Source organism: Drosophila hydei, unplaced genomic scaffold (genome assembly GCF_003285905.1).
Source record: "Drosophila hydei strain 15085-1641.00,03,60 unplaced genomic scaffold, DhydRS2 tig00008128-arrow-arrow-pilon, whole genome shotgun sequence".
In the NCBI taxonomy this organism is placed as follows: Eukaryota; Metazoa; Arthropoda; class Insecta; order Diptera; family Drosophilidae; genus Drosophila; species Drosophila hydei.
This window is the reverse complement of record NW_022045838.1, coordinates 1,560,456-1,584,074: the sequence shown is the minus strand read 5'-3', so window position 1 is coordinate 1,584,074 and position 23,619 is coordinate 1,560,456. Positions and strand designations below refer to the sequence as shown.

At 40.3% G+C, this 23,619-nt stretch overlaps 6 protein-coding genes across 7 annotated transcripts; 1 reads left to right on the top strand and 5 right to left on the bottom strand.

The window, feature by feature from the left end:
• Positions 1-18: 18 nt before the first annotated feature.
• Positions 19-5,936, bottom strand: LOC111601603 (rab GTPase-activating protein 1-like). The gene is made up of 9 exons (XM_023318268.2): positions 5,004-5,936; positions 4,346-4,666; positions 4,100-4,283; positions 3,510-3,697; positions 2,339-3,429; positions 2,086-2,274; positions 1,283-2,002; positions 767-1,222; positions 19-303 (listed from the first exon to the last, which is right to left on the bottom strand). Exons 1-9 carry the CDS (start codon positions 5,320-5,322, stop codon positions 127-129), a joined length of 3,645 nt encoding a protein of 1,214 aa, XP_023174036.2. The 5' UTR covers positions 5,323-5,936; the 3' UTR covers positions 19-126.
• Positions 5,937-6,028: 92 nt separating this feature from the next.
• On the top strand, positions 6,029-7,841 carry LOC111601604 (heat shock 70 kDa protein 14). The gene has a single exon (XM_023318269.2). The coding sequence runs from the start codon at positions 6,213-6,215 to the stop codon at positions 7,761-7,763; it is 1,551 nt and encodes a 516-aa protein (XP_023174037.2). The 5' UTR covers positions 6,029-6,212; the 3' UTR covers positions 7,764-7,841.
• Positions 7,842-7,866: 25 nt separating this feature from the next.
• LOC111601605 (DNA primase small subunit) lies at positions 7,867-12,346 on the bottom strand. Its single transcript, XM_023318270.2, has 3 exons — positions 12,175-12,346; positions 9,097-9,297; positions 7,867-9,034 (listed from the first exon to the last, which is right to left on the bottom strand). The coding sequence occupies exons 2-3, from the start codon at positions 9,254-9,256 to the stop codon at positions 7,890-7,892; spliced, it is 1,305 nt and encodes a 434-aa protein (XP_023174038.1). The 5' UTR covers positions 9,257-9,297; positions 12,175-12,346; the 3' UTR covers positions 7,867-7,889.
• On the bottom strand, positions 9,926-11,893 carry LOC111601606 (UPF0183 protein CG7083). The gene is made up of 2 exons (XM_023318271.2): positions 11,557-11,893; positions 9,926-11,496 (listed from the first exon to the last, which is right to left on the bottom strand). The coding sequence occupies exon 2, from the start codon at positions 11,491-11,493 to the stop codon at positions 10,198-10,200; it is 1,296 nt and encodes a 431-aa protein (XP_023174039.1). The 5' UTR covers positions 11,494-11,496; positions 11,557-11,893; the 3' UTR covers positions 9,926-10,197.
• Positions 12,347-12,440: 94 nt separating the features above from the next.
• LOC111601575 (peroxisome biogenesis factor 2) lies at positions 12,441-13,613 on the bottom strand. The gene is made up of 4 exons (XM_023318226.2): positions 13,492-13,613; positions 13,360-13,437; positions 12,869-13,300; positions 12,441-12,813 (listed from the first exon to the last, which is right to left on the bottom strand). The coding sequence occupies exons 1-4, from the start codon at positions 13,528-13,530 to the stop codon at positions 12,502-12,504; spliced, it is 861 nt and encodes a 286-aa protein (XP_023173994.2). The 5' UTR covers positions 13,531-13,613; the 3' UTR covers positions 12,441-12,501.
• Positions 13,614-14,227: 614 nt separating this feature from the next.
• LOC111601571 (histidine-rich glycoprotein) lies at positions 14,228-16,591 on the bottom strand. 2 transcript variants are annotated; one of them, XM_023318220.2, is made up of 3 exons: positions 16,506-16,591; positions 14,983-15,228; positions 14,228-14,896 (listed from the first exon to the last, which is right to left on the bottom strand). In XM_023318220.2, the coding sequence occupies exons 1-3, from the start codon at positions 16,515-16,517 to the stop codon at positions 14,642-14,644; spliced, it is 513 nt and encodes a 170-aa protein (XP_023173988.1). In that variant the 5' UTR covers positions 16,518-16,591; the 3' UTR covers positions 14,228-14,641. The 2 variants fall into 2 exon arrangements, with proteins under 2 accessions (XP_023173988.1, XP_023173989.1); XM_023318221.2 differs by lacking the exon at positions 16,506-16,591 and having other exon boundaries at positions 14,983-15,240.
• Between the last annotated feature and the right edge of the window lie 7,028 nt (positions 16,592-23,619).

Here is a 23,619-nt window from a genome sequence, read left to right as displayed (position 1 = left end):
TATATGTGTATGTGTGTAAGACTACAACTGGTATATGTGTATAGTATATATAGACGAATACGATAGGCGTAGGACTGCCTGCTAGCCAGAACTGTCTACATATTTAGAGATATATATGTGATATATCTATGGTTGCGACTGCAGCTGCTGTTTGAGATTCTCGGCAAGCAGCGTCTTGCTCGTCTCCAATGGTACAACAATATTGCGCAAACTGTCGATGCTGTTGCGCAATTTGGTGGCCTGAAATTTTGTGGGCAATTTCGGTGAGCCGCCAACAGAAGCAAATGCAAACGCTTTGTACTCCTATAAAACAGAACATTAAGTATATATATATATAATATTAATGTGTACAAACTTTTATTTCAGTGGCATAAACAAAATGATAAATTGTCAATCAAATCAACAAAGCAAATAAGGTCAGCGTGTAGAATATATGTCAACTAAATATATCAGCATATATAATAAATTCTTCATGTATGTATATGTTTATATATATATAAATAATGCATGATTAACAAATTGGAGTATGGTCAATGGCAACGCAGGTGCTCACAAAACTTTTAGTATTCGAAACAAAATTTTTAAAGCCATTTTCAGGGCTCAAACGAAAAATTAATACTCCAAGAACGTAAACTTACAACAGAATATAAGAATAGTTAATAATAATAATGCAGAAGGGAAACTTAAAACTGATTGAAGACGCTTGAACTGGCGACTGTCATGGATTTATTGTGTGATGTTGCGTTGTTGGCTGGCGTTAGGTTACCTGATTGGCGCTAGGGGAGCTGGACTCGCTGACTGTGGTCGGCCCCTGCGTCATGTACGAATGGAATGTGGGCCCAGCATGATCGGAGCGTTGCGGCTGGCCGCTGCGAGTGGTCACCTTTTCCTGCAGCGAATTGAAGGTCTTTGAGAGCCAAGGCTGCCAGCTATTGCGATTGGTTTGCAGCTCGCTGAGCGTATTGTTAAGCTGATGATTTAGATCTTGATTTTTGCATTCGGCTTCCACTTGGGCCAGCTTGGTCTGCGCGAGCTCCAGCTCCAATTCGCGTATTCGCTGCGAAGCAGAAATGAGTGGATCTAATGGACCTAAGGGCGCCTCATTAGCATTGCGTATCGGAGCGGAGTGACGTTTAAGGCTGCCAGTGCCTTGCTGCTGCTTGGCATTGTCATTGTCCACATCGACCAGTTGCAGACACTGCGAGCATTTGGAAACCGTGTGCTGCAAAAGAGGGAGTCTTTAGAACCATTTTGTCTTTCTATAAAGTTTTCATATGCCTACCATAAATTTTCCCAGCGTCTCGTTGAGCGTATTCATGTCCTGCTCCTGCCTTTGTATAATTTGCTTGTATTCCTGTATGATGCCCGTATGCTTCTTTTCCTTATCCACAGCACGCTCATTGGCAACAGCCAGCTGCTGTGTTAGCGAGTCAATCTCTAATTGGAGTTTGCGCCGCTCCTCACCGAAACGACTTTCATAGATTTGTGCTTCCTTCTCCAGACGCTCCTTGTGCTGCTTCTTAAGCAGAAACTCTTCCTCGTACTGCTTCAACTTTTTGATCTTGCGCTCGCACGCCTGCTTCATGATTTTGCGCGCTTGACTCGAACTGCGACACTTCTTGGGCAACGTGACCCGGAAATACTTTAGTATACCCTCGAAATCTAGCTGACGTAGATCTGATTCACATATTGACAGCAATGTGACAGCCACCTGGAAGAGAACAGGCAACCCATCCAGCAGGAATACATCCAACACATGGAATACAAAACAGAGCGGAAAGCGGGCCGTATACAAAGTTAGGAACCACTGGGAGGCATACATGTGCGTCTCAATGCCGCAAGCTGTGAAATGTTCATGCAACTTCGGCAACTGATCCTTAATAAGGCGTTCCAGCTGATAGAGGCGCAGATAGAGCACTTCAAAGCCGGCCTTGTAGAGATCACGCAGTCCATAGTCGTACATAAGAGAGACCAGCACGCAGAAGGCATCCTCCTCGGGCATCTAGAATAGATTGATATACCATAAGCACTTGTTCTATATACTTCAAGTGATATTTTTAAAATTTATTAAGAGCTCTTACTCACATGGATCAGCAAACTGGCTGCTATGAAGCTGAGGCCCTGGCAGTAGCCCACCTCGCTGTCATGGACGGCATATGCCTTGGACACCTTGAACAGGGCATCCTGACCCGAGCCGCCGGTCTCCTTGAAACACTTGTGCGCCGGAAATGTGCGATGTATGTCCCGCTGTATGACGGTCTCGCATTTGGTTTCCTGAAAATACAATTTGTTTATACAATTGAATATGTTATATAATCGCAAACATTTAGTTACTCACTTTGGTGATTAGAATCTTATACATATCATTCATTTCCACCTTGCCCTCCACATTGGCCAGCTTCTGCCAGATTTTTTCGCGTAGCGCCTCTGGCACGCCCAGACGCACCAAAGGCGCCAGGTTTTTGGGACGCTTCTCACCGTCCCATTCCCGTAAAATGGGATCCCATTCATCGAGGGTATTCTGCGAGCAATCCTTGGACACCTCTCCAGTGCCACTGAGCAGTGGCTCATCGCCGTCGCTGCTATAATCTGTGGGGCAATCATCCTCAATGGAGGCTATGGACGAGCTGCGCACAATGCGTGATAAATTTGTCATGCCCAGTTTGAGAAACAAAGCGGAAGAGCCTTGTTGACCGCTCTGAAGGTCGGTGATCTCCTCTGAGGGATCAATACTATTCACCTTCCAGTTGAGTTCGTCTGTGCGCTTCAGATGCAAATAGAAACGCAGCGTCATCGGTCGCTTGGACATAAAGTGATCCCTGATGCGCATATCGCTGGCCGATTGAATGCTAACCGGCGTCTCAATGACAAAGCGCACCGGCTCCTGTATACCACGCATGACAATGTCCACAGCGACTGTAAGATTTGTTTTGGACGTTTCCAGATTGAGTTGTTCGAATGCCTTCTCCTGTGCCTTCCACTCGGCGCGTATGGCATAGGCACTCAAGCAGGCACTCGCCGAGTCGGGCTCACTGCTCGCCCCTGGCGCCTGCACATAGCCCATATTCAGCATATCAATCAGATGCATATCTTTTTGCACGACGAGTTTGCCGGGTGCGACAAGCACGCCAAAGCAGCGCTCAATATACAGTGGCTGTAGGACATTTGAAGCTGTCTGCTTGACTGTGATGCACACCTCCTTGTCCGTATTGGCACGCAGCTTAAAGCAGCCACGATCACGCGGCACTGCAGCATACGAATTTTTAGCTACCTTCTCGCGTATTTCTAGCGAAACTATGAATTCATATCCTGCGGTATTTAAAGGATTTCCACTAACATCTGATGTCACCGAGTTAGCCATATCCACAGCCGAAGTTAAGCTACAGCTCATGCTGGGCGCATACGTTTGAAAAGCTTTCTGAAAGCAGGCTGAAAATAAAATATGAATATGAATATGAAGATATATATATATATATATATATTATGTCTTTGTGGTTAGACGCACTCACCGCTCACTTGGTTCACCGCCTCAGGAATATGGCAACGGAACACATGGCATTGGAATAAAGCTTCTCCATGCAACCATGTGAAAGCAAAGCAGCCATTCTCTGCGGTATCCACGGGACCGCGATAATACAATATAATGCTTGATATTTCATAGGTAGCTATAATCGTATTGCTCTCCGCATCGTGTAGACTGGAATCAATGATGTATAAATTTAAGATGTGACTAATTGCAATTATAAACATTATTGCAAATAGATTAGCCATTTAAAACTTAAGAAGTTAACTACGTCGATACGCTAACAAGTAACAACTAAACGTGGGTATCATCATTATTTAATCATAAGTGAGTAACAGCGCGTCACTTACATCTGTTTAAGAAATTCTGTTAAGCTTCTAATCCTGACTTTTAAGTGATTTTACATCCATTTAACATAGCCTATTAGCACTCATAACAGCTAGCTCATTACAGCTGCTTAACATGAGCATAATATGTAAATGTGATGGGCAGCAAATTACAGACATTTTAATCCTTGTTTGCTTTGTCATTCTACACATTCTAACCCTATCTAGACACCTTTCCTTGATTACTTACACAACTAGTCCATCGGAACAATTAGGTATGCTGACTGTGATCTTGAGGCCCACTGATTTGGAGCCGCTGTTTAGTTCGCTCATGATGCGATAAACATCTGTCTCCGACTTCGGTGCATTGATATTGGCAGCGCCCAAATAGGTAACACCGGCGAATATAGTGCAGCCCTGATCGATCTCTGAAACTATTTAAAAAAAACACACTCATGTTTAGAATAGGCTCTTTGTAAATAGACCTCCCGCTTACCCTCCTCATCGGTAGTATCGCATTTCTCTGGCTTCATAGCGTCCTGTTTCTCCTCAATGCAGGCGGGACTCGCATCGATGCAATCATAAAATACCGATTGGCCCACACGATTGTGTTCCGAATTCGACGCATCCTCTGATTCATCGCAGCCTTTAGGCGAGAATAGACTACATTTGAAGCGCATCTCAGTATCGCCTGCGGTTTCGGCTTGTGTTTTCCGACCAGCTAATGGCAAAGTCAATGATTTTTGTTGCTGCTCTGTTCGTTGCGGCGGCGGCGGCTGCTGTTGCTGTTGCTGATGACGCGTCTTATCGTTGCCAGCTGTGAATGTTAATTGGCAATTATTATGACAAAAGTGACTTTATATGGTTGAAAGTTAAATGGAAATATTGTATTGATCTTAAACATGGAATTCGATTCGATAGCTTTTTTAAAATATTTTGTTTGTATTTGTTGCCATGACAGCCATTGGAAGTCATTAGGTAGATAAGATTGCGCACTGAGCTTACTTTTAAGACCTCCCTCTCTTCAGTTTAAAAGGCGTTTGCGTATAAAATTTGGAGCGTCGTATGTGCACAGCTGGCGTCTGGTAAACAACTGAACTTCAGCTGTCTTCTTCGGTGTTTATTACTCAATTCCCCTTTGCTCAGTTACTCACCTGTTATATTAGCTGCCTGGTTGCTGCGTTCCAGATGCAGGTCACGCAGTGCGTCAGTCATCTCGTGCTTAATGTCGCTTAGATTGCGATTGTGCGCCATGTCCAAAGTGGGCGACCGATCGCCGCCTGCGTCGCCAACGCCAGGCGAGACCGCGAGTGCACTCAGTGATTCGGTTACTTGGGCAGCAACGGTGGCCGCGGCTGGCGGTGGTGCCAATTGCTCCAGTGGTGTAGCCACATTGCTATCATTCACAATCTCATATTCTCCACTGGTTGTAATCGAAGACTCCGAGGATTTGGTACTCAAATTATCATCCATTATGTAGGCTCTACTGTGTGTGTGTGTGTGAGAGTGTGTGTGCGATTTACTTCAAGGTTGTTTTATTTCGTTTCGCTACGAACTTTTTTCCTTTTGTTTATTTGAGTTAGTTTACGAAATGCGCATTTTCTTGCAGTTAGATAAACGTATTTCTATTTTTGTTTAATTTCAATTAAGAATTTTTTTAATTTTCAATGCACCTCCGCTCCATTGTTTGGCTTTTGCCTTAAATCGATGACGAATCGTTACTTTTTTGTTGGGGTTTCTTTGGGGGCGTCAATTGCGTTGCATGTGTGTGTCTGTGTGTTCTGTTTGCTTGACACAAAAACTACAGTTCTGTATGGTAGGGTGGCGCTTATGTCGTATTTGGGGTCAATAGTTGCCTGCTTTACGTACACTATGTATAGATTTTTGTTTACATATTTTTGTGGTGTTGGTAAACGTTGGTTGTTGGGCAGTGTTGGCAGCTGATTCAAAAGTAATTCTGTTGTACAACATGCCTACGGTCCACACAATTAACAGGATAGAGCTTCCTTTATACTGTTTATTAAATTATAAAGTTTCTAAAAACCTGTTTCGGTTTATTACCTTTAACTTAAGATTTAATAAATATAATTCTCAAATGACTACTGATAACAATTGTAGCTGTGCATATCCTGTGACTAGCAGGCAAATACAATCCACATTCACATACTTGTCATCGAACACAAAAAATATCTTGCACAGCACTGTTATGAATCATTTGCAACACTATTAACTATCGATAGTGGCGATAGTATTACCGCGCTGTCTGACAAAAAAAACGTGCGCGTGCTGCATTTCGTTGCTATATATTTTTAATATATCTCAAATTTCTGTACATTGTCGGACACTATTTTATTTGCAACGAAATGTGGCCGCGGTTTGGCATTAAAGTTGGTAACAGCACGTTGTGTATTGCTTACGTAAGAGCCGATGGCAAGGCAGAAGTAATAGCTAACAAGCAGGGTGATCGCGTCTCGCAAGCATGTTTGCTATGGAATGGTGATACCGAGACCGAATGTGGCCTGACGGCCAAACAGAAGATGGCCACACGACCCAAGCAAGCGGTGGCGCATAGTTTCCAACTGCTGCAGCCCGAAGACGAGCTCATCGAGGATAAATTTGAAAAATTGGCGCTTAAGGAAGTGCCTTGTGAATACGATAAAGAGGCCTTTGTGTTTCGCATGGAGCACACAGTGCCAGCGGATAGAGATGATCAAGACGATACGATAGTCACGAAAGAGATGAGCGCCTTTCAAGTAACCACCGAACTGCTGCGCGCGGAATTAGAGCTGGCGAGACAATATCACACGGATTCAGAGCACGACCCTATTGCCGTGCTCTCCATACCCAGCTACTATCCGACCAAATCGATCAAGATGCTCTCAGATGCTGCCGAGGCGGCTGGTTTCCATGTGGCGCAAATCATTGCCGAGCCCACAGCTGCAGTGCTTTGCTATAAAATTGGCGAAGAGCAGCTTGAGAAGCAGTTGGACGGGCGTCGATATGTGTTGACCATCAAATGCGGCGGACTGTATAGCGATTTTGCTTTATATGCTGTGCACAATGGATATTTCATTGAGCTGGCAACCTTCGGGCCATTTGCTATTGGCGGTCGTCAATTCACCGATGCGCTGGTGCAGTTCATCTGCGAGGAGTTCAAGCGAAAGTACAAATTGGATCCGCACGAGTCACGTCGTTCGCTGGCCAAAATTCGCACTGCTGCAGCCAATTGCAAGCATATATTGACAACGCTGCCGTCCACGCAGCTGTATATAGATTCCCTTATGGATGGCGTTGATTACAATGCGCAAATGTCACGAGCACGCTTCGAGAGTCTCATCCAGCCGGTGATCAATGGGCTGATACAGCAGCTGAGCGACTGTGTGGAACGTGCACAGCAGCAGCATCCGGAACTAAAGCGCATCGACGATATTGTCCTGCTGGGCGCCACCATGCAAATACCTAAGCTGCAAGCAGCAGTGGCTGCACGCTATCCGGAAGCCAAGCTGCACAACAGCCACTCAACGGACGAGGTGGTGGCCATTGGCTGTGCTCGCCAAGCGCTCTTCCTGCTCGATCCGCGGCAGGCGCAGCTGCAAAAGGCCGATGATTGTGTACTGGTCGAAGATGATTTGTATATTTGGCATGGCAATGACGAGACGAATGCCAAATTGCTTCTGAGCAAGGGCAGCATATTGCCCACCAAGATCAAAGTAACACTACCCCAGTCTGGTGAGGGCGATGCCGTCGATGCTTTGGCCTCGTTCAAACTGCGCACTGGACAAAACGAAATAATGGCACATCTGCCCGATACGACGCCGACCATAGATGACGGACTGTTTCAGCTAGAAGTGGAAGTGGATTGGGATGACAAGGATGGTAATATTGTGCCATTGGTGCGACTGCGTTGCATGTGAACTCAATCATTTAGTCTATTTATTGTTGGTAGCCTAATGCTTATAATAAAAAAAGAGTATGTAATAAATCCAAAAGCTTCAATTTTTTGGGCTTAGAGCTATATCAAATTCAAATCGAATCTGTGTTTAGAAATCCATTGGCTTCGTCTTAAAATTCCGTTCCAGCTTACGCAGAAACTCCTCGAAGACCACCACGCCTTTGAACATGCTCGTTTTCTTGTAGTCCTTGATGCGGCTTTTGTCCTCGGGCGCATCCATATAGCTCTTCGTCTTGTCATCGTATGCATTGATCTCATGCAATAGCTGCGAAATGGTGGGCACCGTAGTCGGATCAAACTTGCCCACGGCGCTAGCACTGAAGGGTATGCACACCTTGCCCGTAGCTGGATGGATGCAAAAAGGCGCCTTCAGCAAGTGATTGAAACCTTTGGTTACATTAATGTCCAGGCGTGGATAGAGCAGGCACAGCTGCACCTCCTCCACAATGTGCTTCAGCTTACGATTCCAGACATTGGCTGCACTCGTGCGCATCGAGTTGGCATAGCGCACAAAGCTCTCCCAGATCAATTTCGAGTGGGCGCCATCTCCGTGGGTTTTCTGCAGATAGGCTTCCAAATCATTGCGGGCTGTCTCATCGCTAACCATTTGCAGTAGTTTGTTGACGCCTTTGGGTGTGCCAAACAAATTCTGATCCTCTAGCACAATCTCCTCAAACATTGGCTCCACAATTTTCAAAGCACGTCGCAGACTATGGTGCGTGCGATCGCCCATTTGAACACGTGCCGCATTGTTAGTATAGCTAAGTATATTCAGATACTCAGCGACAGCTGCTCGAGCACGTCCATCCAAATGGCGAGCCGCGTGATCGCACACCCAGCAATGTATGCCTCGACGGCCGGAGAATATCCACAACATGTGCTCGAAGCCAAAATCCTCACGCAGCGCAGCATCCAAAACTCTCGCTGCCAGCATCATAAACTTCCAGCACTTCAGGCACATCTCAGCACCTGAGCAACAGTTGCGTATGTCATCGTAGTCCGTGGCATCAATATCAAAGACCAATTCACGCTGCACGGGCGTCAAGCCACCTGCCACGGTGCGAAAGTTCTTTGGCCTGATATTCATCACAGGTCCAATGTCAATTTTATAGGGATTGCGCGTACAGATCTCCTTCTCCAGCTCCGCTTGCGTCTCAAAGCACAAATAACGTATGTAGATATCGTCCTGCAGAGTGAATGATATCTCGCGATTTACAAATATATTATCCTCAGCTGCGAATAGTAAGTAATTATTTATAAATTCAGATAACATTTTGATAGGCTACAGATCTTACAATGTCCATAGTTAAGCCAGCGATAGAAGGGCTCGTGTGGAAAAAGACGTCTATAGTAAACGGGCAGCATATCTGGCAGTATATTGGAGTCATAGGCGGGCGCTTTCTTTTCCGTCGTTGCCTGTGGCTGAGTTTCCTGCTCTGCGTTAAGTTCCGGCATGATGAGGATGTTTTATATAAAGGAATTTATGAGTTTAAATGCTACAAAAAAAAGAATGGCATCAAGAGAGAGTTGAAAATAATGCAAAGTTAGAGACGTATGAAAATTACAAGCTTATTATTTCATATAACTACTATTCTGACCTTATGAAAATCGCATAGAAAGGCAATATTTACAATGCAAAAACTAGTTGAGATAGCAAAAGTTAAGAATTATCTTATTATATTTACTATATAGCTTGATAGTAACACATGTATCCATAGAGTGGCTGGATTATCAGAATCGCCTAGAAAGGCGACATTGAACAGAGTACAGTCAACTTCAGCTATGTATTAGATTAGTTCTTTAACGTTTGGGCACATAAATTTGTACATAACATAAGCACTTCGTGACGATAAAAGAGAAAAACGACTTGGTGTAATTGCTTTTTGTCGAAACCTTATTGCTATATTTTTATATATATATTTTTTTTGATGATTTTTGTTTTGTTTTTTGTTTTTTTGTTTCTTTTTTAAAGAGAAATACACGTGTTGAGCTTAAAATATTTAGATATTTTAACGACATGCAATTAAAAAATATATATACGCAGCTAATTAATTGTCAGTTTATGAATCGAGTCGAAGTTGAGGTCGAGTTAACATAAATGGAATAATAAGATAACCGCAAAAATAATATATGGTCAGTGAATCTGATAAATTTGCTTAGCTTGCTATATAGAAATTCTATATATATAACTATATATACTCGTAATGTAACTACTAATCATTTAAGGTCTAAGTTAGATCATGGTTTTTGTTGTTTTTGTTTTTCTTTGTGTTTTGTTTTTGTTGCTTAAAGATAAAATTCATCATCAACACGCTCTCAGGCACGCACACACAGACACAATTACAAACAGGAGGACAACCAGGACATAGCTGCCAGCGATCCTGTTTTTTCTTCTTCTAGGCGACAGTCAGACGAATGTCCTGCATTTTATGCTGCTGCCACGAATGCACTGGCTGCCGAGGCGGTGCTGTATTGTACAATGTAACCGATGCGATGTGATTGTTGGGCATGACTTCAAATATTAGATCCTGATAGCCATAGCAGAAGGTCGAGCCAAAGGGATTTGCCGTATTCGTGGAACTGGCACGATGCAATACTACCGGACGCTCCGACGTAGTCAACGATCCACTAATCTCATCCCATTTGGTGTAGGCAGTTATATTAACATGATCATGCTTGTTGTCGCTTTCATTTGACTGATGATCGATCTCCAGCTGGAACTGGAATTCACAGCGATGATACATATTGAAATTAAAGTGGCCCGGATAATTTGTGTGCAGTATGAACTTCTTGCAGGTCTGTGTGCGTGCATCGAACAATACATCGATGCCTAGGGTGAAATAATTGAAGAATATATCGCTGCGTTTGCTCTGCACCTGACGATTGACGCTCGAGCTGTGAATTTTCATTTTGTCCTCGCTCTTGAAGAAGATGCGATTGGGCGCACCCAAATTAGTGGCCACGTCCTCACAGCTATCGCCAAAGAGCAGCTCACGCGTAAAGCACTGACGGCGTGGCTCCAGCGCTCGACCCGAACCCTCCGTAAAGAGTTTCAGCTTCAAGCCCTTTGTGTGACCATACGATGTGCGCAGCACTGTGGCCGATTCCAGATACATTTGTCTATGATAGCAGGCCAATGGCAGTGATGGAGCGCGATTCTCGGCCACATTGCTGCCCGCATACAATGCCATTTTTGAGACCACTGGCGAGGCGCCATTCAAAAAGACCAGAGAGCCTAATCCATGACCATAGCCTGAATGCAGTTTGCTATCCACGGGAAAATAGAAGCTAAGTCCGCGAAAATGTAATGCAAAGAGCTGTTTGGCCGCATCATAAACACCTGGATGGGTAGCTCCAAACGAATGCTCGATCTGCTCAATGCTGGGCAACACTTCGGGTGAATTGAAGTAGACGTCGCAATATTTCAGCTTCACCAATTTCATGTTGAACACTTCGATGGTTTTCAGACGCTGCACAACCGGATCAAAGATCAAACGTAATCCATCCTGCGGCAGATTTATAATTATGTCGACGCCCAATGGATTCGTATCCGAGTAGAGCACCTGTACGCCCCTTATGATGCCCACCTGCGACTGTATAATGGCTATCGCTTGAGAGAAATGCATCCCAAGCACAAACTCCCACGCACCACAGCCAAGCGAGATCTCAGGCACAATTTCCAGGTCGAGCATATTCTGTGACAAAATCGGTTGTTTGTTTTTATTTATTTTGATTTTTTTTGCCACCTTACTGACCTTGATATGTGAAATCAGCTGCGACCCACGAAAATATGCGCAATTTCGTTTTGTTTTTTGTTATTGTTTTTGTCTGTTATTTGTTCAGGTCCGTTCTTTCTGCTTCTTCTCCGCCCCTGTTTGGTGTTGTTTTTGGTGCTGTGCTATTATTCTTGATTTTTATTCTGCACGTCCAATTGTTTGATTGCGTAAACGTGTAGGTTGCAGGCGTTTCGCTATTTATTTTACAGCTTTGCGTATTTTCTAAAGTATATTATCGTTTTCTAATACACACTCCGAACAAAGGCAAAAAAAAAGGCAAATGCGCAGCAGAAATACAAATGTAATGTAATAACAAAGTTGACGTGTTGCCAGATTGTTCAAACAGCTGATTTTGCAAATTCATTGAATGGTTCTAATCTTACTTTCTAATTAAAAGAAATCTAATTTATTTCAATAAATGTTAAGAATTAGTTATTATTATGCATTGTTTAAAATAAATAAGTAAGCATGTATTGTTTTTAGTCGTGATATGTTTGGTTGGCTTCAGGTGGCAACGCTCAGTTAGAACGAAACAGCTGTGTTGAGCAGTAACATAGCAATTTTTGGCGCGCTTTTTCTGGAGTGCATTGCACTTACCTTTCAATTTTGTATGGAATGCTTATGAGCTGCCAACTATCTCCCGTAAATTTTTAGGTTTAAGACTGCTAAGCGATGCACTTTATGGTAATTAAAACAATTAGTTTACTTTTAAATAACGTTTCACGATTGGAGCAATAACACGCAACGCTCTCGCAGTGACAAACTGTGTGACCAGATTACGAAAGTGGTTCATACCCTTATTAATACATTCTTCAAGCCCTTAAGCGCGCCAATCAAACGGTAAAATAAAAAATTGTAGCCTTTACGCACTTTATGTATATACAAATACTTAAAGTCTAGTGTATAAAAATTACATCACAATAGTTAAACACTCTGTGCACCGTGCTCAGGACAACTAGCACCACATTTAACGCAACTAAAGTTGGCATCAGTTAATAAATTAGCGCTTAGGCAATAGTAACAGTAAATGTGTCCACAGCCCATATGATGGGGCTGCGTAGGACGCTCGCCACAATATGTACAAGTCGTATTCGTCGTCATTTTGGCAGCAATCAGATTCCGCGTCAAACTCTCGCGTCGCTTCACATGCTGAGACTCCTCACCAAAGAAGCCAGCCTTTAACAGCCTTTGGATCTTACGGAAATTGATTATAGGTAGCAAGAGGCCCAAAATTTCCTGAAAGCCAAGATATGAGGTATTTCATATAATCGTTTTACTATTGTTAACGTACCATAAAGCCGCCCCAGAGTAATTCACGTGTCAGGTATTTGTAGCCAATATCGCGTCTTTGATTGTTGCGCAAACTAATATAATCCAGTCCCAGCAAAAAGTCGATTAATGTCGGTTTGCGTCCCGTCTTTAGAAATCGAAAATAATTAAGAACATTCAAGACTAAAGCGCTATTCTCTGTCCATGTTATTGCTCTGCTGAACCACTCAACGCGGCGTGATAGACGCCTTTCCTCCCAGCTCTTCACATAGCCCGGCAGCACAGTTAACGCAAAATGTAAAGCCAAACGTGAAACAGTTAATTTTTCCGCATCGTAAGCCAAAACTAAAAGCTGTTGACCAAATGTCGAGCAGCGTTTGCCCACAGAACCGAACCAGATAGCCGATTGTATAAGTAAATCCAATTCGGGTTGTATTTTGATAAAGAGCATAGGCTAAAATTGGGTTATCATTTAGCTATTGAGGCAACATAAAAGATAATTGTGATACCCACCGATATTGCCTGTAAATTTTCGAGCAGGTTATCCCGTATCATGCGGGATATGTCTTTATTGAGATAAATGGCATCTATCTATGTATTAAGATTAGCTGTTAAGTAGGTTTATTATTCAATTTAAATGTTTACCTGATTGACGCGCGGCACGTATTTATTTTTGGCCAACATTTTTGTTTACATGCGGCGGATTCTCATTTGCCTGCTGTACTCTGCCCTTTTGTTATCATTCCTTTTATTCTTTATTTGCTAGGTGTGTGCACACTTACAGCTACATGTTAATTAGCTGTCTTATAACAGTGCTGCTCCACAGTTTAACTCAATTACTCCACAGTTAACATAAATTTTGAATTTGATGAAAGTTTTTTAAACCAGGTTATATGATCTAAAAATCTCTCAGCGTCTTTTGAACTCTTGTATAAACTTATTTTTAGCCATTTCAGTCTTTATCTAACTATTTATTGCCAATTCATTACATCTTGTTAGCCATTTAGGAAGTTATTCCCATATTATGTAATTTCAATCAAAACAAATATTTAAAACCCGTTCAAAGGCGGAAAAAATATTTGACAATTTTCTGGTAATCACTTTTTATTGCTAACCAGTTGGACTTGTCACTTGATTTAGACATACAAACACCCATAAAAAATGGCAAATGTTAATGGCTTTAAGTGCAAGTTCATTGGCCAAATATAAAAAGGAAAATTTCAAATAAAAACATTTTTTTTTTTGATTTTATAAAAAGTACATAATTCACATTGTCTTTATTACACAATTTACAATTCGTTTGTTTTATTCTTTTATTCTCTGTAAAAAACGTTTTTTTACATAATTAAATGAAATTATATGGTATATAGATTGATAAATTCGTCTGAGTGAATGAACTAGAACTTAGAAGTGGATGAATCGTGGCAGATAAAATAGTGACTAAGAGAGAGAGTAAGTGAGCTAAGAGTGAGTTAAGATTGTAGGAAGCTAGAGGAAATTATTTGCTATCACAGAAATAAAATACGATGTACAAATGATAAATGAGTATTATGAAGTATTATAATGCCTGCACTCGGACAAAGATGAGTGCGCGGTTTTTATCAGTGTCCTAATTACGAGATATGAAGCTGATTACATTACATGGATCGTTCGATTGCTTGTATGTGTTTGAGTGTGTGTGCATGTGTGTATGTTTGATGAAGCGACTTTATCAAGAAATTTGGCTAACTCTAGAAACATATATAGTTTTATATGGTCTCATGTTTGTTTGTTTTTGCTTCCTTGTGTTGATTACTTAATAGTGATGCTCATGCAGATCGTGATGGTCATGGATCTCCTCATGGTGATGCACTGGCGCTGTCTTGTGAACGACAGCATTGAAGCCATTGTGCTTGTCAGCGGTGTAGTCCACAGTGCGAATGGAACCATCGGGCTCCACCAGAGAGTATTGGCCCTTCACGGTGTCACCGTCGCGTGTCTCATGCTGCGACTTGACGTCGCCAGTGTGGAAGTCGTTGACGCCATACTTGAAGGCATACTTAGGAGGGGCCTAAAACACAGACACAGACAGCGAGAGAGAGAGACCGAAAAGTTATGAACTTCCTTTTATGCTTCATCCAACACTCCTCTACTCACATAGTAATCCACATGTTCGTCCTCTGTATGATGCTGCTCCACCTCGTAGTGCGGATGCTCATGTCCATGCTCCTCGCCTAGGGAGACGCGTTCAATCTGATGCTGATGCTCGTGGCCATAGTCGTGTATCGGCGCCGCCTCTTGATGGGCCAAGTGCTCATAGCCACCGTGACTCTCCTCATAATAATGATGTTGATCCACCGGATAGGCCAAGCTCAAACAGAGAGCTGACGCGAAAATCAGATACTGCAATTGCATAATTGGACAGCGGACTTAGCTAATTGTTTTTGTTAACATCACTCGGCTGAGGAGGTCTCGCAATTAGCGTAAGTTCAACAAGTGTTTGCGAAAAACCAGCTCTCAACATCTCCTTTTTTTGCTGTGCATTTTTAATGAAGTGTTCGTTGTGGCTGTGGCTGTGGCTATTTAGTGGCTTTTGCCACTTGACTTAACTTGATTTGAATTGTAACATTTACTTCATTTGTGGTTAGCTGCAACTTTTGTGGTGTTACAATTGTTTTTTTTTTGCAAGATTTATATAAAATGTGATATTTTGAGCTTGCAATCGAGTTTATTATTTGGCCAAATTTTCATGAAAACTTGGCTGCTTATATTAAAATCAAGTGTGAAATGACTTGATGTCTGGGAAATTTTTTCGAGTCTCCAAATCAACTCTTGAACTTGATTTCAATAAATGGGAAGGGAAGTGTGAAACATTTTTAAGAGAGTTTCTCTTCAGCTAAGCCTTTTGCTTGGTTTTACTGTTAAATATACATATTTACATTTTTTTGTAACGTTAATATACTTGAAATATAATTTATAAAATTATATAAAAAATATAAAAAAATATAATCGTATATATTTTTGTCAAAAAATATAAAAAATATTAAGAGATTTCTAATGCTCTTTCTATTTTATATATTTTTTTTAAATATTAAAAGAAATTATTTCTAATATTTGGAAAATTTTATGAAAATTTCATTTGTAATATTTTCTTATATTTTTTTTAATTTTAAATTATTTTCCCATTTTTAATATAAATATGAAAAATAATTATTTATCTAAAAATTTTTAAATATATTTTTATATTTTTTTATTTGATTTAAACGTAATATTTTCCTGTTTTTTTATAATTCATAAAGGACCTTTAATTTTGAGTATAATTGTATTCAAACCTGTTTTTAAATATAATTGTTTTATGTAATTCTGTAAAAATGCCTAACTATATCAATAGTTTTTCCTACACTAACTAAAGATGTTGACTGTTTTCTGAAATATAAAATTTCAGATATTTTCTTGTTTCAGTCTAAATAAAAAATAATTATCACAACACTTGATGGAACTCTTCTGATATAATATTATATATTATGTATCATGATCACAGATGATCATAAGCCTTGATTTCTTTTACACTGTCAGCACTTGTGTAGTAATTGTTATCCTTAAAGGATGCACTGCAGTTCAATGTTAACACTTGAATATCCTTTATGGTTATCCTTCTTTCTCTTTTTTTTTGGTCTCACCTTAAAGGCCATTTTAGTAGGTTTTCGTATGTTTGATTGTAACTTGATTTTGATTTGATCGACGTTCCACGAGCTGCACGCAACGGGATTCAATAACTGAATAATGTGGTTGCAACGAACCAGCGTCGCTTTTATATAGTTAGGAAGAAAGTCAGACAACAAAAGCCAACAGCGCAGTCGGCGACGCTGCCGACGCGTCCACAGTGAACGGCGCAGCAAATGGAGATCTGTGAAATAATGTAAAACAGTTCAGTTAGTAGCTGTAGTTAATGTGTGCATAAATGTGTTTGTGTATGGCTAGCACAGCTTTATTGTTAGTATCTTAACTATGTGTAGGTGCTTTGCTTAGTTTTGCCACTTATTTTTGTTAAGCTACTTATTTTTTTTGTTTTTCTTTTATTTTTTGAGTACTTTTATAGCTCTATCTATAGCTGCATAATACAAAAAACTCCTTTGCAAATCTTATACATTCCGAAAGCATTAAAACGCAGTTTGACCTAAATTTTTGGTTCAACTTTGCCATGATTTTGATTTTTAGCTTTTTGTATACCCTGAAATGCAATTGAAATAGGGTCAATGGGTTATAAAGTTTTTGTTGAACTGTATGTAACCGGCAGCAGGGGGTGGGTAATTCCTTACAGTATATACGTACATGATGAGAGACTCGAATATGGCCTAGAGATAGTCAATTCATCAGAAGAAATTTGAAATAATCAATCTATTTCCCAAAAACTCTCAAACCCATTCTCTCCACAAAAACAAAAAAGTTCTGCTTTGCTCGGCAAATTTTGACAAGGGTCTGCAAGGGTATCTCTTCGCCAATCACTCCCTTCTCCGGCACTCTTATTGGTTAGACATTGTGGAAGCTGTTGAGCTGTTAAGTTGCTGCTGGGCAAGCTTTTTATCTGCTATCGTTTACTTTTAATGCGCTAATCGTAAATTGTAAACGGAGCATTTTTTGTACTCTTTGGCTACAAAAAGCAATCGAGCTCAACTTTTGTAATATTTAAGTGTTTCATTTGCTGCTGCTGGAGGCCTTTATTGCAGCTAGATTTTCATTAGCTGCACGTCGTTTAGATTGTACTTCAAATCAAAGTTAAGTGCAGCAGCAGCAGCAGCAGTAAGCAGCATTGAGAAATTGACCAATTATTTTGCGTCAATTTTCAATTGAATGATTTTTCTGGAGGCAACTGCACCACATTGTTTGTTAGCTAATTAGCCAACGGAGCGTATACTTCATGCAGTTGTCCGTTTTATCAGCCTTAGAAGTAATTCACATATGTCTTCGATTTGTAAATGCTTTTCAAATTACAAAAGCTCATTTTGTTTTCGTGTACAATTTAGCCCATTTGTAGTAAATGAAGGTCTGAAATACGTTTTGGGGCTCTGGCCCGTTGTTAGACTTTAATGAGCTGTAATTCGAATAGCCTTGACTGCAGTTGAACATTATTTTTAGATTGAATTCGTGTTCAAGCAGGAAATCTGTTATTTGTAAATTGAAAAGATAAGAATGTCTTAAAGAGTTTATTAATGGTAAATGATTAGGATTTCGATAAGAATTGGGGTTCGTTATAACTGCAAAATGAGTTTTCTGCGTTTAAGAGACAGCGAAACAATACTCTAGTTGCTAGTGTTCGACTAGGAAATACCCTGAACAAATACAACTACGAGTAAAAACAGTTTATGAGCTCTGCCACGCCTCCTTATGCCTATTGCATACACTTTACAAAACTATTTTAATCAGAATTTTCTATTTCAAGTGATTTTACAGTTCTTACTTACTAATCTGCCAGTTATTAAAGCAATACTTTCCTGACTTCTTAACTTCCCTAACTCCAGCCCTCGCTAATGCTTCAGCATCTGAAACCACATTGAACCTAGATTAATTTTGTTTACTTTGCATTTGCAATCGTTGTCCTATTTGAATTTGTTTACCAATTTGAGTGCTGCCTTTGGCAATACTAACGTCAGCCACAGCCACTTTTCACAGCCTCAATTCTGAAGATCGTACGGAGTTCAGCTCGGCGCAGGTTGATGGACTTTTAAATGCAGTCACATTTTTTAATTGCTATATTTAAAGTCGACAACATTTGACAACGTTGCAAAGCGTGACAAGCCAAACGAGTCAAACATACAGCAAAAAAAAGAAGAAAATATTTTTTCTTTTATTTTGTTTTTGTTTTCGTTTTTTATAATGATTACCAATCCGCAAATCCCGAAATCAAAAAGCATTTGCACGTACCACAACAAAAATATGGCAAATCAAATAAGTGCTTAATTATGGTCTACACGGGGACTAAACTACACACATGTGTGTGTGTGTTGGTGTTGCTGCAGGTGGAAAATATAACGCAAGTCAACATGCCAAGCTGCTGCTGTTGTTGTTGCAGTTGGAGTTGGAGTTGGAGTTGGAGCTGGAGCATACCAAAAAGCCAACGTCTCTTTTTCGAGATGTTTTGCAATTTGGCGAAGCGACGCAAATTGAACGCAATGTTGATACAATTTTCCAGTGCCCGGTCGCCGGTACGGCTCTTTATTTTTATTTCCATCCAAATGCAGTGCACTCCAATGAAAGCAACAACAAATTGGTGTACGAACTGAATGGATACTCTATTTAATTTGATATGTTTGATGCGTTCAAGGGAGAGCAACAGCTGTGGACAGAGGGAAAGAGAGCGGGTGGGAGGGAGGTAGACAGAGTGAGAGAGAATGATAAAGAGAGATTGATAGATTTAGAGAAAGAGAGAGACAAAAAAAAGAGAGTAGGAGAGTAAGATAGAGAAAGAGATTGCGAGAGAGGCAGACGGAGAGACAGCAAAATGAAGTGTAAGAGACAGATAGAGTAAGCGAGATAGAGAAACATATATAGGGAAAGAAAGTAGGAGAAAAAGATAAATTAATAAAGAAAGAGAGAGAGAGCAAAAGAGGGAATGATAGAGAAAGAGAGACAGAGAGGAAATAAGAATGATAGAGAAAGAGACAGACAGAAGAAGATAGTAGAGTAGAATGAGATAGAGCAAGATCGATTGCGAGAGATATACAGTGAGCTTGATATAGAGTAAGCGACTCAAAGAAAGTGAGAAGGATGGAGACAGAAAGCTAGATAGAGAAAGAGATATAGAAAAAGAAAGTAAGAATGAAATGCAGAGAGGAAGAAAGAGAGAGGACTTGTAGCTGAAAGAGCAATAATGAGATAGATTGTGTGAGAGACATAAAGATAGTAAGTGAGACTAAGAGCTGGAAAACATACAGGTTTTTATATTATATACATATACATATACATATACATATACATATACATATACATATACATATACATATACATATACATATACATATACATATACATATACATATACATATACATATACATATACATATACATATACATATACATATACATATACATATACATATACATATACATATACATATACATATACATATACATATACATATACATATACATATACATATACATATACATATACATATACATATACATATACATATACATATACATATACATATACATATACATATACATATACATATACATATACATATACATATACATATATGTACATATATGTACACCCATTCATACATAGACATATATAGACACACATAGATAGAAATTTTGCTATTTTACCTCTCGCAACTCGAGTTCAAAGTAAGTTTTTAGTTTAGTTAAAATAATTTCTTTTGACACCTACTCCAAGTGTTAGCTGATATACCCTTTGGGCAGTTTGGCTTTTGGGCAAACACAACAATTTTCGGTTGATTTCGCTGTGTTGCTTTTGTTGTTTTTGTTCGATTTGGCTGTCGAAGCAAACGTTGTCGTCATCGTTGCAAGCGCTGCTCAAATGTTTTAGATTTTGTTTGCTCATTGAAGCGTCGATTGTTGCCGTTGCTATTGTTGTAGCTGTTGCAGCTCCTGCTGCCAGCAGGTGTTAATTTTTAGTTCGATTTTTGGTTTTAGTCAAAATGCTTAGCTACAGTTTTACAGTTGTACAGTTTTTTTACAGCCACTCAATCAAATTCCACTCACGAAAAGTGAAAAGTCAAAAAAGCAACACAGATTTTGCGAGCATGTGGCACAGCTGTTGCTGCTGTTGTTGCTGTTGCTGTTGCTGGTGGCAGTGCCCGGCAATTACCTAGTAACTCATATTTACTGTTGGACATTTAGTACATGCATTAAGTGCGGCTGCTGTGCATGTGCAACATGGTGAGCTGCTGTTGCTAGTTGCAGTACTCGTAAGCTGCCCGATTGTCTGGCATTTGGCTGCCTTGGTAACAGCAACAGCAGCAGCAGCAGCAACTTTTGTCTCATTGTTTCATATTTATTTGGACTCTGGCCTGCTAACGAGCCTCGTTGCAAGAGACGCGTGCATCTTTCCAAAGTTGTCGTGGGAATCGTTGTTGTTGCTGTTGTTGTAAAGCTTATCCTTTTATGCAGCAAGCTTGCGCAACAGCAACAGGCATTGTTGTTGCCGTTGCTGCTGCTGTTGCTGTTGCACGTAATTGAAAATTACATTTTGGTTGCTTTAGCGAAAGCCTTCGAGCCATGGCATAATTTTATTGACTGCAATTCATATTCATTTATTTGAAGGCAAAAAGCGCATCAACAATTGCTGCCGCTGCTGCTGTTTTTCACGCATTGTTAATGAGTCGGCGTCGCAAGCAACTGCGAGATGCTGCGCATTGAACTTAAACGTGCTGAAAATCAATTAACAACATTAGCAACAAAAGTTGCCAAGTAAAAAAGTGCGTAGCAACATTTCAAGCAACATGTTGACAGCGTGTTAAATGTTGCGATGCTGCAGAAAGAGGTGTTGCTGAAAGTGTGATAACATTTGAGTTTTCCATTTATTATGTCAAAATAATTTTAAGCTTAAGCTATGATTTATTGTACATTTCAATTATGCAGGTAATTGAATTCAATTTCAATTTGTTATTTAATTAATTATGTAATTTTAATTGGCGTATCAACAGTTTAATTTCCTTAACTTGGCTTTGCTTATTGTGTGAGTTAGAATTGAGAAGAATTTACTCAAAAAACGTGATAAAATGAGCGGACAAATTTGGTTTATGCAAACATGAGAAAGTAAGTAAAGGTAGCACTTTCTGCTGATAAGAATCATATCAGAAATGCAACAAATCCTTGAATAATGAACTGATTGTATGTTTGATTGATTGATAGATAGATCGATTGATTGCTGGCACTGTTTGGTTGCTTGGATGACTGATTGATTGATTGAATAATTGATTCAATGACCCAATCGATTAATATTGATTGATTGCTTGAATGTCTCATCGACTGATTCATAGAATGATTGACTGATTGTCTAACTGGCTGATACGTTGATTGAATAACTGATGATATTAATTGATTAGTTTATTGATTCATTCACTGGCGGATTGACCAGCAGATAGCTAACTAATTGATTGAATGACTAAATGAAGGATTGAGTAACTGGCTGATAGCTTGATTCCCACAGACTTTACTCATCAAGCTTCTTTAAACTCTTTTCTTGTGCCTAATTTCCTTTAAGCTGTCTGCCTCTGCAACATTTTCTCACAGACTGGCATCTCTGCAGTTTAGTCCATTTATAACAATTTAGTGTCCAAGCACAATAGCGGCATAATCTATCAAAACAACTTGGTAAACGTCGCGACGTTAGCCAAACAAAGCCTAATGTTGGCTTAAATTCGATGCGGTAGTCGAAATTGAAATTGCGCTACGAATTCAGTTGTCTTCGTGCGCTGCCTCTGCTGCTGCTCCCACCGAAGCTGTCATCGCTGCTGTCGTGTCCAAAACGTTGACATAATAAATAGCTGCAGAAATTAATTAAATGCAAATTGCCAAATCACATAATCATATCATATGGCAGCTATAAGTCTGCCAACGCGTCAACGTGTGTGTTTGTCTGTTGCAATATACGGAAAGAGAAACGAGCCTGTGAATGCATAGAGAGACAATTTACCAATTGAATTTAAATCAGTGACTCGGCGAGCTGCTGTTGCCGTGCTGTGATCTAATTATGTGAGCGTTAATCAAAATATTTACTGCTGCAGAAAATCTTGAAAGCATTTTAATTCAATAGTGAATTCCAAGTGCTACACACACTCACTCACACGTTTGACTGGAGAAAAAACGTGGCGACAATTCAACTCGTTTCTCATTTCTCTGGCGACTTCCTTGGCAACATTTTGGCTCCTGCTGTGCGGGTCATTAATTGGTTGCTTTAAAGTATGGCCGGCTCAATGATTTCCTACAACGAAATGCGCTTTACGAGTACGAGTACGAGATGCCGCAGTTCAAAGTAGGTTAAATACTTTTACCTTATTTTGCCAAACTGGCTGCTTGGCTAATTGCCGTCATTTTTGGCAGCAGCAGCAGCTGTGAACGTACGCTTGTTATTTTCTTTTATATTTCACTTATTTCGATTTTTTCTGCTGTTTTTTTTTCGTTTTTCCTGCTGGCTGGCAACCCCCAGCCTTTGACAATTAACAACTTTTCAAGCGCGCTCCGAACCGGATATTATGAAATTGACCAGTTTTCTTTTTTGGTCATATCAAGATTATAAAATTGGTAAATTTATGCAACCGGTGCAAACTCGATTGGCTACTGCTCGTCTAATCAAGTTGTCAGGCGTCGTCGACACATTTCTGGCAAATAAATTTTTGGCCAAAGCGAACGATTTATAATGGTCGCGTGCAGGGACGAAACCCGTTCAATGTTAAGTTGAAGTGCAGCAGCAACAACAGTTGTAGCAGCAGCAGCAGCCGCTTTCAGGCGAGTCTTTACGCTGCCTACAGTGCGTATACGTAATGCGCTTACGTTACGCAGCCTTTGCAACGCTTCAGATAGAAAGAAAAGCCACTTTCACAGTCTCTTCGCTGGGCGCATTTTGCAACTGGCTGACTTAATAATAAAAGCAAAAAGAAACAACTAAAGTGATTACCTCAGCGGTCTGCCAGCAATTAGTTAATGACCAAATATGTATGCCAAATAATGCAGCAGCGCAACGAATGTGGCTGCAATTTAATTAACATACAATAAAACACTCGAATGCATATGAAAGTTGGCAACAATGCAACTACCAGCTGG

What these genes read in the sequence shown, in the direction of transcription:
- LOC111601603 (XM_023318268.2), bottom strand. Translation starts at nt 5,322, where the DNA reads ATGGATGATAATTTGAGTACCAAATCCTCGGAGTCTTCGATTACAACC. An exon ending in ATAAGATTCTAATCACCAAA is followed by an intron (nt 2,275 to 2,338) that starts GTGAGTAACTAA and finishes TTGTATTTTCAG; the next exon opens with GAAACCAAATGCGAGACCGT. An exon ending in AGACGCTGGGAAAATTTATG is followed by an intron (nt 1,223 to 1,282) that starts GTAGGCATATGA and finishes CCTCTTTTGCAG; the next exon opens with CACACGGTTTCCAAATGCTC.
- LOC111601604 (XM_023318269.2), top strand. Translation starts at nt 6,213, where the DNA reads ATGTGGCCGCGGTTTGGCATTAAAGTTGGTAACAGCACGTTGTGTATT.
- LOC111601605 (XM_023318270.2), bottom strand. Translation starts at nt 9,256, where the DNA reads ATGCCGGAACTTAACGCAGAGCAGGAAACTCAGCCACAGGCAACGACG. An exon ending in CTGGCTTAACTATGGACATT is followed by an intron (nt 9,035 to 9,096) that starts GTAAGATCTGTA and finishes TACTATTCGCAG; the next exon opens with CTGAGGATAATATATTTGTA.
- LOC111601606 (XM_023318271.2), bottom strand. Translation starts at nt 11,493, where the DNA reads ATGCTCGACCTGGAAATTGTGCCTGAGATCTCGCTTGGCTGTGGTGCG.
- LOC111601575 (XM_023318226.2), bottom strand. Translation starts at nt 13,530, where the DNA reads ATGTTGGCCAAAAATAAATACGTGCCGCGCGTCAATCAG. An exon ending in ACGTGCCGCGCGTCAATCAG is followed by an intron (nt 13,438 to 13,491) that starts GTAAACATTTAA and finishes CTTAATACATAG; the next exon opens with ATAGATGCCATTTATCTCAA. An exon ending in AAAATTTACAGGCAATATCG is followed by an intron (nt 13,301 to 13,359) that starts GTGGGTATCACA and finishes ACCCAATTTTAG; the next exon opens with CCTATGCTCTTTATCAAAAT.
- LOC111601571 (XM_023318220.2), bottom strand. An exon ending in ACGAACATGTGGATTACTAT is followed by an intron (nt 14,897 to 14,982) that starts GTGAGTAGAGGA and finishes TCTGTGTTTTAG; the next exon opens with GCCCCTCCTAAGTATGCCTT.